General features: G+C 37.0%; 1 protein-coding gene across 1 annotated transcript in view; it reads left to right on the top strand.

Moving 5' to 3' along the window:
- The window catches only part of MIPEP (mitochondrial intermediate peptidase), a 72,180-nt gene that overhangs the window by 49,217 nt on the left and 8,613 nt on the right, over positions 1–14,350 (top strand). Inside the window, exon 16 of the mRNA XM_005482515.4 lies at positions 1,234–1,353. Within this exon, the coding sequence (XP_005482572.2) occupies positions 1,234–1,353 (120 nt within the window). The remainder of the gene's footprint in view (positions 1–1,233; positions 1,354–14,350) is intronic.

Below are 14,350 nucleotides of genomic sequence, written 5' to 3'. Positions count from 1 at the left end.
TTTTCATAAAATTTCATGGTTATAGTTCCTGGAACAGTGTGTTTATGTCATTGGGGATGGTATTGCACATTATAGGAGTGTGACTGGGCCTGAATCTCTAGCCAAATTATTTGCTTAATTCCTTGCAAAAAAGCTTTTTGAGGCTCCTTATTGTCAACTTTCCTATGAAGTGTGCTGACTACAGGATGACCTGACCTCTTCCCTTGAGCATCTGGATCGATCAAACTAGTTAAAAATATCTTATGTTGTAAAGCAGTGGGTGTCCTCTGTCTTCCTTGCACTTCAACAAAATACAAAATCTTCATACTAAAAAAAAGGCTGCAATAATTTCCTCTGTCCATGCCTCTTTCATGCTTTTTCTTACTGTTCCAGAGACTCTGCCTTGCTGTCTTTGCTTGGAAAGTCTTTTTAATGGTGCTGCTTTCCCACTCTCTGAACACCTCAGTTATATGGTCATGCACCTGCATTCTGCTGTAGTTCACATGCATAAAAATTGCTTATGGATCAGCTCTTACTTCTGGCACAGTACCCTCCTGGTGCAGTGTGCTCTTAGCTAAGCTTACACTTAAGCAATTTATTGCTCTAATGGTGAGAGCTAAAATAAAGGAAAGATTGGCCTTGGTACTACACTGTTGCAGGGCTCTGACAGAAACTCAGTAGTGTTTACAGCTCTGTGTAGTGGGCATGGTGCTTTTAGGTCAAAGGTTGGACTTGATAATCTTGGAGGCCTTTTCCAACCTCATTGATTCTGTCATATTCTTAACATAATTCTTATGTTCGCTGCCTAAGCCATAAGTTGCCCCTGCAGGGGTGAGGTGTTCTCATGGCTGCATGTACACATCTTGAAATAGCTTATTTTGCAGTGTCCACTTAAATAACTTCAAAATAGAAATTTAAAAATAGTTTTCTTGAAAAGGGGAATTGCTGGAGGACCTTAGGGACAGATCTTAACTTTTTTAACAGGTGCAGACAGTTTAGTGCTCCCAGTGTGATAAATGACATAAACATGGATTTATGAAAGGTCATGATGGTGGTGGTTGATGAACTCCAAAAATCTGTTTCTCTCCTCGTATAACATTAGTATGTTATGCTAATTATAGAAGATTTCCAAACCATATATATTTTAACTATTCCCTCTCCCTAGTCCATCTCTCATGTTCTTTTCTTTGTGTCTTTTTTGGTTTTCATATGCCAATAACATGTGCCAAGGACAAATGTGTTTTCTCTCTTCAGGTTTTTTATGCTGTCTTGGACCAAATCTACCATGGTAAACACCCTCTAAAAAAGTCAACCACAGAAATTTTAAAGGAAACACAGGAGAAAGTTTATGGATTGCCATATGTACCCAATACAGTGAGTAGCAACAGAATAACTGTATAAACTGCATCTTTTCTTTGATAGCATAATAATGCCCCTTCCTCTCTATGACCCTTGCCCTGCACACTCATGTGTTTACTGCTGTATTGTTATATACTCACTATATTGTTATATACTCACTTTATGCAGAGAGTAGGGATGTTTTTGTATAAATGTAGTCTTTTAATGATGAACTTCATTACCTTGCCTTTATTGTCTTAATAAAGAGGGCACTGGAAACAATATTTTGGAGAGAGGGTTTATTTGAGCTTTTCAAAGGCTGTTTATAAAAGGCAAGCAAAACACTGTGGTGCAATTGGTGTGTGTATGCTGTCAGCATGAGAGAAGGTGTGAAGCAGGAAACAGAAGTGTGTTCTTCTTCTCACTGTATTCCTGTGACCTTTATCATGTCATTTATACTTTCATGTGTGATGTGAGAGTGAAGAAGTCTGGAGTTCTACTGAGCTGTCTAATTTTGATCTTCATCACGACATGCATTTGTTCTGTACATCATGTGACAGCCAAAGATGTAGTTTGTATATGGCAGTCGTGGGATTTCCTGGTCTGTGTGAAGCTGAATTCCTGCCTGGAGCCTGGCCCCCTCAGTCACTGTTTGACACTGTGGTCAGAATACCTAAATGATTTTGCTGCTTCTCAGGAAATGTACTTTCCTCCTTGGCAAAATGTCTTTCCTTCTCTGAGAACAGTGTTGGGAGATCTGTTCCCTCATCATAACTGTACTGCCCCTGCTCACACCTCCAAAAGAGTGTAACATCTTGTCGTGAGGCTGTGATCATTTCGAAGTGGGACAGCAGGTTTTGGCCTGGAACTTAATCCCAGCAAAATATACTGTGAACTTCTGAATAATCAGAAAGTCTATGTTTATATTTATTGAATGTAAAATTAGTGTTAAGAACTGTAACACAGTTTAAATTTTCAGTAAAATAGTGTGGAACAATGCATTAGAATAGCATTACTACTCTGTAGAGTATTTAATGTCTGTAGTTTTTCTTGCTGTCCTTCGCTGTTCCTCCCTCCAAACCTGAGACACGTTCACATGTTTAATTTGTAGTCCAGTTTAAAAAAAAAAAGCCTTGAAGTAAGGGTTGGGGTTTTTAAGTGAAGAGCATATTTCTTCCTTACATTTGATTTCAGAGCTAGACATTGAAATACAGTAGTAGGGACCAGGTTTTTTTTTTTTTTTTTGTCTGTTATTTGGCTAGGCGCTTACAGAGCTGGCAGAGAAAACAAAGTGTTTTGATTATTTGAATTTATCTGTTCTCTATACCTTTAGATTCCATTATGTATTGTTAAGTCAGGCTTCTATGTCTTAAGTTAGTGGTGTTGGATAAGAGAATTTCTTCCTTAGTGAAGATCTTCACTGCATTAATGTGGTTTTTCTGTAGCAGCATTGTCTGTCAGGGCTGCAAGCATCCATTATTATCTCTTCCTGATGAACCATAATTCTCTTTTACTGCTCTTGACAGGCATGTAAACGGAGTATATATCCTCTGAATGTACTTGGTTGGGCTTCAGTCTTATTGTGCAGACTTATTTTCTGGAGTAGAGGCACAGCATGTGTCTTCTGTCATTCTCAGGCACAGCTCAGATAATAGGACAATAATAGGACATGTCTTTTTGTTACAATGCTTTTAAAATGAGGCATACAGACTACACCTAGTAAGTAAAAGCTACTGCTGCACCTATGGGCTGTACTTGTTTAAGGTAAACCTAAGCATCGTGTGTTACATGCTCACAGTAGGAGGGATAGTGCAAAAGAAGCCCTGTTGGGGGACAGCAGAAAATAAGTCCCGTTGAAGTCTGTATTTGCCATTCAAACAGATTTTGCAGGCACTGGGGCAGCTGGCATTGCACACAGCCGTGTTTGCTTTGGCTGCTTTGATGCAGACGGGCGCGGGAGCTGGTGCCACATGCAAGGCAGACAGGAAGTCAGATGGAAGCACGGAGAAACAGCACCCCACTAGACTTTGTTTGTCTTAATAATGCAAATCTCAATATCTGGCTGGCCATTGCTTATCTGTTCAAAAGTATACAGGGTTTACTGCTGGCTCTTGGAAGATGAAATTCCACTGGGATTTCATTGCTCTGTTACTGAATCCAGAAGCTGATGATTGCCAGGCAGGGAGCAAGGAAATGTATCTGCCTGTTTTTGTAGAGTCCGGCAGTTTTTGTTGCCAGAGGAGATTAGTGTTACTGAGTTTGGAAAGCGAATAGCAATTTTGCTATTCACTGGATTCTTGAGTCCTTGTGATCCCTCTAAAAAGCAGCTAGTCTTCTTTTTGATTCTTAGGTAAGCAAGATAAACATGCTAGTAATGACCATATATTTTCCAGCCATTCCTTCCTGAATGTACATTTTGTCAAAATCTGTGCACTGTGGGGAATTCAGTACTCTGCTTTTGCTCCAAACTTTTGTTCAAATCATAGCTTATTTCTTATCTCTTGTGAAGTCAGTTTTCATTAATTATGGCCTGCAGTTGATGATACTGTCTGCTTTTAGAGTGTCTCCCATGGTCTCTTCTACATTTGTCCCCAGGATGCCCAGAGAGGCTTTTGAAAATGTATCTGGTGACCCTTTGATCAATCTGAGACATGATCAAAGTTTCTCCCCATAATCTGTTGCTTAGTGCACTCATGTCCCCCAAGTTCTGACTTGAAAAGTACTTTCCTTTGAGACAGTTATCAAAACTTAATGATATGCCATTGCTAGTCCTTCGCCAAGCATAATAATTCCTATCTCCTGCTGGGGGCTTGGTTCAGTATTGTAACAGAAAATGACACACAGGGTAAACAGACTCTGCAATGATAGTGGAGTTTGCGGCCTCCTGCAGTTACAGAAAGAGCTCTCAATAATGAAGTAGTAGTACAATAAACACCACCTCCCCAGATCATCATACCTGTATTTTCTTTGTGAAGTAGTTTGAGTTATTAATTCTTATTTTCAGAAAATTATGGACTCAATATATTAATTGTCTGTCCCTTGTAGTAACCTTTCCTAATCTGGAATTTTGGTGGGAGATGGTTTGACTGTGGCTGTGAGGAAAAATTATTTTGAAGAGTGAGGCACAAGGAATCTGGGTTCCTTTTCAGATGACTGCCAAATAGTCCCTTTTGCATTTTTCAAAATTACATGGTCTTCTGATAGGCTTTTTTTCCAGAAACAGCTGAATTTCTTGTGTGGTACTTGAATACAAAGTGAGATGCTGGAATTTAACCACACACATCATTATAATTACTTTTGATAGGAGGCAACATGTTGGTATGCAGGGCGCCTTTGATATTTTTTGGAACACTGAATAATTTGCTATATGCCTTTTTGTTTTAACATATTAAAAATACAGATTACTGCAGAAGAACCACCTTTACTGGTACCTTAAGGTGTGCATCAGGTTACAGGTTTAATTATGGCTATATAGTTTTGTCCAGAGTGTAAGTTTCTTTGGCAGCATGGCCTATTGTTACTAGTGTTTGGAAAGACCAAAACACCTGTGAGACCAAAAATGTTAGCCAGCCAAGTTTGCCCACAGAAGACAAGGCAGGTATTGTGAGAGATACCCTAGAGCAAAGATGTGTTTGAAAATGGTGTATCACCAGTGTGGTTGTTAGTCTGTCTTCTTCCTGCAGCTGGGAGGACTCTGCCCAGACAGGGATCCTGACCTTGGAAGGCTCCACCTAGGTCCTTGTCTTAACTTGCTGTGGTTGTGTCTGTCATGTTCCTGACAAAGGAAATCAATGGATGAGATGCAACCTAACATTTGGAGTGCTTGCTCAGGGAGGCTCAGGCAGTATGGGAAGATGTGGCTTGCCATGGGAGCTGAAAGCACACGTTTTTCATTAACAGGGAACATGCAGAGGCATGGGTGTTTGGTCAGCTGAGGAGGAGTTGATGTCAATAGGCAGAACTGGCTTCTCTACAGAGAGAAAATAGTTTTTGCATCACACATGGTTGCCATGAGCCAAAGCCTCCTGTTCTGTTGTTGTTGAAGAAAATCTGTGTGCAAGAGAGTGTAGTTTTAACAGGCTTATTCCTCAGCCTACTGAGGGCTGGCTGGCAGTTTGAGTGAAGTATCTTATTACAGAATTTGCCATCTGTGTTCTTGTGGCATCTGTTGTCTTAGGATTTCTTGATAGGTTTTTGGAGTGACTACTAATGTGCAGTTGTATATAACTCTGTTTTTTGTATAAAATTTCATGTGAATATCAGTAACGCATATAAAAAGAATAAATAGTCAGACTGAGCAAGCAATGAGGCAGCTGGCTTAAAGTAAATAAGAGATAACCTTTAACCTCTGATGGTAAAAGTGGTTTTGAATTCTGAAAACTTAACTCAAGTGGTGAACATAAATCTTAAAATTATTGGTAAGGAAGGCTAAGTAGTGGCCACCTATTAAATTTTAAACTGCAATTTCACTTCATATTTATTCTGTCTAGAACCTTCCAAAATTCATTTTAGATTTATTAGGCTAAACTATGATGTAACCTGAGAACTTAAGGAAAACTGAAAGCCAGATTAAAGAAAACATCAAAAACCAGTTACAAGGTAGAGTGGGTACTATTAGCAAAGAGCTTTAAAAGAAAAAATTCTGGGTGGCAGATGAGAGAGTAAAATTTATGGTGCTAATCAATAAGATGCTAAAAAGAACTCAGTGGAAGAAAAAGCCTGTATATCTGACTATCTGAGAAAGGGAGGTTATTGGAAAAGTAAAAGCCAATGAAAGTGTGAAAAACAGAATACAGGATAAGTTCTAACAAACCAGAAGTAAAACTGTGGAAGTTTCAAGCAGCTTAGAAACCAAACCCAGCAATAATAATTAAAAACAATGCATCAAAAAGAGGAAGGCTGCCAGATATTTGCTGGAACTGGAACATAGCTAAGTATGATGATTCAAAAGACATTATGTAGTTATCCAAGAGACTGAACAAACCATACAAACCATCCTGATGCAAAAAAGATTTGGCAGTAAAGGACCAAGCCCTGTAAAACTTTATTAAGATAATAAAAAGTAGAAATCATTGTACGACTAGAGATAATTAATAAAAGAATGCAAGAATTCAGAACAAAAAAGGCTAGAAATGCTGAGTTGAGATTTGCAAGTAGAGAAGGTAATAGAATTCCATAATTACTCAAGAAACAAGAGGAGAGTGGGAGAAAGAGCAACAGTAAATGTCAGAGAAAGCAGTGATATTCTGTTCTGCCTCAACATTTTTTGAACAATAAGTGAATTTTGATTAGGTAAGTAATACATGCAGGTTTTGAGATGGATTAAAACAGTAGTGAGATTACAGAATAAAACAGAATAACTAGATTAGATGTAGTCAGATTTTCAGAATATTTAAGCTTGTCAGAACAGTCAGTGACTTGGAGGAATTATCACTCTCAAACTCATGAAAAAGTAGTAGTGTTATGATAACTGCTCTTATGAAGGGAGAAGAACTTGGGAACTGTAGACTAATTGTTCAGATTTTGTCACTCAACAAGTAATTGCAGCAATTATTAAGCAGCTCGTAAGTACCTTGAGAACAGTCAAGTGAGCAAAATAACTCCAGTTTTGTTAAGAACTGCCTCAGATGGAAAAATCCACTTTCTCCCTAAGACATTGATTGATCTTGGAAACAGGATGTAAGTAATTGATAGCATAACTCTATGCTTAACAAGCTTTCTAACACTTGTAAGTCATAATGGCACTACCAAGCTGTAGAATTGTTGCTGAGTCAACACACAGAAAACATGCTGACAAAGCAGGTGGAAGCTTAGTTTCAGACAGGGACATTTTAAGTGGACATCACCAGGAATCTGTCCAGATTGGAAACAGGAACTACGAGGAAAGTTAAGGAAATCCAGTATTGGGCTAGCAAAGAGAAATTTATATGGGCATACGTGAATGGTGTTGAAAATCTTTACGAAAAAAGTATTTGGAATTGAGGCGGTGATTATTTGTTTCTTATTAATGAGAAAATAGTAGGAGAGGAAAAATTATTTAATTTATAACAAGTGTGACTATGGGTAGTATCTAATCTTTTAAAGTATTGTTAATTTTTTTGCTCATTTGTTGAAGAGAGAAGCAGACACCCAGTATGTCTCACATCTCTTGTAGGCAGTTTTAGAGAAACCACTGTTGCAGATCACAGAGACATAAGTTTCATAGTAAAGCCAGAGAGCCTTTATAGAGGATGGCTTTTCCACTTCTCCCTCTGCAGTTACTTGAAAGGTAGTGATGTTGCTCATATTGCACTTTTTTGAGTTTTGAAGAGGGATGAAGTCATATGTTATTACTCAACCCCTTGAAGTTTGTGTAACCCCTTCAAGGTAATTTTTTACCTTGCCATGTTGGAAACTAAAGTTGTTTATACAGAGTGCAAGTCCCTGGATTAGTTTTCATATGAGCCTTTTTAAAAGTATACTGTAAAATCAAATTGAAGGGTCTGGGTCTGAGGAAAAGATTAATAAAGGAGTGCACAGTGAACTCTGGGGAAGTGATAGTTCTATAAATAATTAATAGCTAAAAGCCATTTCAAGAAGATTGGTGCCCTGCTGAGGTCAGTATTAAAGTAGATGCTGGGACTTTCAAAAGCTCTTAAAGTCACCTTTCAAGGTTTGTTTAGGTTTCTGTCTTTGTGGAGTTGAGTTCATTTTATGATAAAGAAAATGCTGATAGCAAATACTCTGAAGATTTGTTTTCCAGGGGTTATATGACACTATTCACTGGGCAACTATCTACAGCAGTAGAGTTTTTACAGATATCATAAGATATGAAGCACTTTTAAGGAAATTCTTTTTCCAAGTGTTAGCCCCATGAAACTCAAACATACTTTAGTGATAGCATTTGCCATATTTACCATGTGGGAGACCATTTTAAGAAGCAGTGCAAGAAGCAGTTGCATACATCTCCTGTTAAAATTCTGAATATATTTAGGTGTATTGTGCATATATATGAAAGCACAGATAGCTTCATCTAGTTTGATATAGTTCTGTTTTCATGGCTCACATGTTCTTTTTCCCCCCTGAGATTGCATTACTGGAGCTATATTTGACAGTGATATATACAGCTGAATACGTCATTGCCATAAACACAGCCTAGAGAGTCTGAAGTGAAATTCTCTTCAAGTGCTGTGGGGGACTATCTTTTCTGTGAAAAGTCAAACCAGAAAAGAACAAAACAGAGGAACTGTTAGCACCCTTGCTTCACAGGAGGTGGCTGAGATGAGATGAACATAATTTCTTTAAATTCACACTGCACTTGTGGCAGATTAAGGATTAGAGTTGTGATCCCTTCAATCCATTTCTAAAATTACTCTAGTAAAAGATAGTAAATAAACAGTAAACAGGTAGTGATTTCATCTTCCAGTGTTGGTTCAGATATTTACTTGATTAAGTTGTACTTGCAAATACATTTTGCAGTTACCATGTTGCTTAAGGTATTTCTTGGTTTTGTAAGGGCTTATTTTAAGCAGTGTTCATGATGTTTATTTTAAAATAATAGGTCAATACTTAAAATTAGGTTTAATTGGAAAAGTAGTGTAAAAAATTTGTGCTTCAGTGCAGGTCTGTATGCAAAGGAAACAGTGACCTGATTCTGTGTATCTCAGGCTTATGAATTTAAAGCTTAGGCAATAATAGAAATTACTAATTATAATTGAAGAGGGGGTTATTGCATGTGTATGTATATCTGTGTAGAATTGCATGGTAAGACGTGAAAGATTTGTTTGAAAATCGTACGTTTGCAAATTTCTTATATTTTACTTCAAAGACTAGCTGTAATTTTTACAAGTAACACTGTCTCTTAACTTGTCCAAATAGGATAGGTTAAAGGATACAATAAAGAATCAATTTTCATATCTCTGTGTCTTTTAAAGATTCGAAGCAATGCAAATCAGATGTACAGATTTTTGATGTCAGTATTCTTTATTATGATCTCCTTCCCTCAGTCCATTTCTGGGGAGAAGAGGGTATAGAGTAAATAGTTCTAAATGATTTTGCTGTAAGCAGCTCAAATTCATGAATAGTTTATAAGTAAAAATGAAATATTTTTCTTTAAGCAATTCAAAGACCATATGGTACATATCTAGAATCACCTAAGTGGTTAATTGAATGTTAAATTCCTTTCCTCTTCCTTAGTGTAAACAACTGCAAAAATATTTACATTTCCTCCCTTGCTAGATTTATTTATCATTTTATAATAAAAACACGGAAGTGTTATAAATTGAAGACTTAATCTCTTGCTTGACTCACTTTCTGAAATGTCAGCGGTGTCTCTGGTTTGGTTTACTTTGTGTTCTCTCCATTCCTAACACAGAAACGCAGAGCACTGGAAAACTGAAGAGTAATGATATTAGGCGAGTTAGAGATGCAGCATGAGATGAGGTTTCTTGAAATTAGTTTTCTGTTATTCTAAGCAAGATTAGAAACTACAGGAAAGAAAGTGGTTCTTTATTGCATTTAATTATTATTGTGAAACTCCAGAAGAATGATGATATAATTCTATAAAACTTAGAGGGCTTGAGGTCAAAAATCCAGAATGTAAGTTGACCATGCAAGCTGCTGCTTACCTATGGAGAGAGTTGTTTCTGCAGTCAGGGAGTGCTACAGCTTTTCTCCAAAGGTGGCACAAACAGTTTGCAAACTGTGCACTCTGATACTCATCAACCATTTCAAAGCACTGGCCAAAGTGTGCTTGTCTGCATGGCAGAGCAGCATTGTCCTGGATTTCTGCTGGTACTGGTAAAGCTGGGCCTCAGCAGAGGGAAATGGCCTGTGCTCATTCCCATGCTATCTGCCCTTCTCTCCTGGCTCCAAGGAACCAGAGCCTGCAGCTTCCCCTTGACCTCCCAGAGTTATCCACCCCTGCTGATAGCTAAATTCAAGGGCGTTAGGAGCAACAGTGTCACCTGAGTGCCAGACACAAGGGCTTCTCCACCCAGTAGCCCCTGAAGGAGATAAGTTGGCTGCTCCTTTGTTGGATTTCTTGCCAGAATAAAATTTTAATTAAGAAGGGAGAGAGCACCAGATATCATCTCCATCAAATACTGTTCTTCACGGAAACAATTCAACAACTTTCTCATTGATGTAATTACTGTAGCACACTTTTTGTAATTAGAAGTCTTAAATGACACGAGTACTTCCCTTAATTTAGTATTGAGTCTTTTCAGGTTCTCACTTGTGTTTTTTGTCTTAAGATGCAAAGCAAAATGGACATAAATGTACTTTAAAGTATCTGAAGCAGAAACTGTTGGAAGAATGTTTTGAAAAGTCCAAGCAATAGTCAAGAATTTCTGTAGGATTTCTTTTCAGAAGGTGTAGTAGGATTTTGTAGAACTGATTTATGATGAAATTAGTGGAACCCTCCAGAACCATGTTTAGCCAGTCAAGCAAAAGCTAGCTTAGTATATATTAAGATGCCTACAGATTTTCTTTCAATTTTGTCTTTTTACCATCACATATAAATTTTTGTATCAGATTATTTTTGTGACAATATTAACAGTTCTAAATTTAAAATTCAAACAATTGAATCCTAAAGTAATGTAACCTTTAAAATAGTTTGGTTTAACTGATCCTACCATATTGTTAAAATGAACAAAGAGGCTTAATTTTTGAAGATGGAAGGTGTAGTAAATTATTCAGATTCCTCCTAAAGCAGTAATCCTATCCTCTCAAAAGATAACAGGATAAATATTTCTGTACTACAAGGGAGGCCTATGTGACTAGTTTGGGCAAGACACATATAGCTTAGGTAGCTAGAGTAAAATGAACTGAATCTTACCCTAGGAATGTATTCTACAAGGACTTTAAAAAAAACTCCTGATAAGGTGTGAGAATACAAAGTATCAGTGAGGTATTTTTGTATTCACATGATGGGGTGGAAAGCCATTGCACATGGAATTTTGGAAATGCTTCAGACATGGTTATAAGAAAAGATTGATAATGTTGGTGGCAAGAACATCTGTTTAATAACAGCAGTGGATCAGTCACACACCTTTATTGCAGTCTGTTGTGCTGAATAAAAAGCAGGCATGAACATGACCTGTGGATGGCATATTATCATAACCCATGGGCTATGCTGTAAAATGCACTGTTTTATAAACTCCTGGAATGGGTTCATGGAACTTTTTGAAGTAAGCAATTACCCAGAGTCTTCATTAACTTTCTAGCTGCTTACCAAAAATATACCATTTAATAAGGAGACTGCCCTAATTCTGCATGTCTAGCCTTTACCCTGTCCAAAAGAGAATTTGATATGTCTTTTTTTTTTAATGAAGAAATATCTCCTTGTTGGAAATAACACAAGAAATCAAGTCATCTTATAGCTGAATTTATTACCATGGAGAAATGGAGTTTTATGCTACAAGATCAATCATTTCATTTTAAATATTTGTGATAATCTTTTAAAATGTCTCTCTTTTTTGTGAGAAATATTTTTAAATGTTATTTGTGATAATCACCCCAGTAATGCGGGGTGTCTTTTTATTAATCATAGAACTTTTTAATGGAGCAGTAGCCTATATACTCTTGTGGTTTTTGAACATGTTATTGCCTAGGTCATAATCTCTCCTCTGTATGAAGTAGGAGGAGAGGAAGAAGTTCTTTTATGTGGGCAGGTAGCTTCTTGTGAATTAGGGTAGAGGATGGGGTTTTAATGTTTAAATATATTTTTATAGGTAGCTAAGTCCAGTCTTGAAAAGTTAATTGTTAGGACAGAATAGAATCAGAAAATGTACTTGAATAATGTAATGGTTTGTGGGTAATATTGAACATTGGGAGATCCTGATCAGGAACTTAGTGTGAGGACTTGGACAAAAGTAGTGACAAGAAATGATGACATGCTAGAGTTATTCATGCTCTAGAGTGGGGAGAATCTGTACTGATTAAAAAAAAATTAATTACAGGCTTCAAATTTCAGTAGGGAATAGCACTGTTTGTTATTGGTTTTCCTTTACTGCTGTTTGCAGTGGGAAAACAATCTTAGTTTCAGTTTGACTCACCCTCCATTTCTGTTTCTTGTTTTAGATACTGTTCTGTTCCGAAATAAATTTTTGAAATTTCCACTTCATCATATTTGTAAGTCTCTGCAGATGCAGAGAGGGAGATGAGCATTGTCATTCCTTGGTCTTTCTGTAGTTTCCTTTTCTCTTATGAAAGGAAACAATGTGACATTTGTTAGTAAAGCCTAGCAAAGACAAAGTGAAAAAAAAAATTGAGCAGAGTGTACTGAGGCCATTTTAGGTGCAGACTTCAAAATCAAGCTTTTGGTCTTGGACAGATTGCTGAGAAGTTGTTGTTTTCTCCTTGCTTAATTGTGATACAGAGTTTCAACAAACCAAATAAATTGAGTACTTAATCAACCTGGAAGTGCAGATGAGCTGGTTTAGGTGCAGACCATTAAATGCCAAGAGATTTGAGGAAACAGTATAATCTGAGGTTTCAAGTAAGACATACTGTCTTAGTTACAGCTTATATGATCATCAAAGTAATTCCTTTCTGATGGGAGAGGTAGGAATATCCTTCAGTATGCCAAACACCTGGAAATTATTTTTGTTTGTAGCCTAAAAACCATTTCTGAGTATGTGAAACCAATTCATCAGTAAAGTTTTCCACATTCCAGAGAGAGAGAGAGTAGAAACTTCTAATCATAACTTTTAAAACTTATTATAAAAGAAACTGACATGTTTTCCTGCTCAGTCTTCTAAAAATGTAGTCTCTCTGCTCTGTTTCAAAATGTGCTTTTAGTTTAATGATTATGGTTGTAATTAAGGGACTAGTTAGAAAAACTCTAGCTATAAAGTATAAACATATACCAAACCAAATACCTTTCAAAGGCAACCAAAATACCTTTCAAAGCAAAGTGGAGACTCTGTGTCTGAGCTAGATGTTGTAACACACTTGCATTACAGTGAGATTCAGTACAGTGCTTTACCTTAAAGAGAAAAAAGTCAATAATTTTAAAGAATTTGCACCATGCATCAAGACCCATAGGAAAATTGGAGACTTTTTTCATCTCATTTAACCTTGCTACTCCTACTTTGGTTGTGTAGGTCACCAGTACAGGATCAATTGCACACCCATGGCAAATTCCATTTGTTTTGGGCACCTGTCTTAGGGTGGAGTAACCATCTTGTAAAAAGTAGCTTTTGAATGGCTGAGCTGTGGCTGACTTGGAGAACTTTATTTGTAGCTGTTGCTCAGAGAAGGTCGTGTACCTAGCAACTTGTTTCTCATCAGCTGTTGGAAATAATTTAGATTATGAAGCACTGTTTGTTCTCTTTTCTTTTAAGGAAAAAAGACTAAATAAAAGCCAAATACTTACTTTTTTTCCACCCTTTCAGTTGGTCTTTTTTTTTTTTAGAATAGACATACATCTTTTTGGGTAACTTGACAACAGACATATCACAAAAATGATAAGAGTTTTGACTTTGGATAGGAAGGCAAAGAAGATAGGGCACTTGTTTTCTCTTTGGAGTTTCCTCAGAACCAAAGGGCAGAGGAAGTTTCATACTCCTTCCTTTCTACAGTCATCTATTTTCATTTCAATCTGTTGGGAAACAGCATTTCAGTTTGGAACTACTTGCTTAACACATCACACTGGAGAGGTGATGAAATCTTCATCCCTGGAGACTTTAGACAGGGCCCTGAGAAATCTCTCCAAAGCTGGCTTTGCTTTGAGTGAGGGTTGGACCAGATGACTTTTGGAGGTCTGTCACAATTTAAATTATTCTGTTGCAGTCAGGGAAATAAAAAGAAAAAAGTATTTTGATTTCTGTGAAGATAAGGCTGATAGTTCTGATTTTCTTTGCAAAGAAAACATAAGGAAACAGTCAACACTAAAAAGCATTAAAAAAGTCTATCATCACTTGAATGAGTCACTATGTGAAGTAACAATCCATAAATGAATAGCAATATAATTGTGGATTATAATCTGCTGTATATGCACACATTTAAAAATGTGCAGACAAGTCTGTGAATTATGGCATTGCATGTGGAT

This window comes from Zonotrichia albicollis, chromosome 2, assembly GCF_047830755.1.
Source record: "Zonotrichia albicollis isolate bZonAlb1 chromosome 2, bZonAlb1.hap1, whole genome shotgun sequence".
Lineage (NCBI taxonomy): Eukaryota > Metazoa > Chordata > Aves > Passeriformes > Passerellidae > Zonotrichia > Zonotrichia albicollis.
Note: the sequence above shows the minus strand (reverse complement) of the source record. Positions and strands in the feature narration are given on the sequence as shown.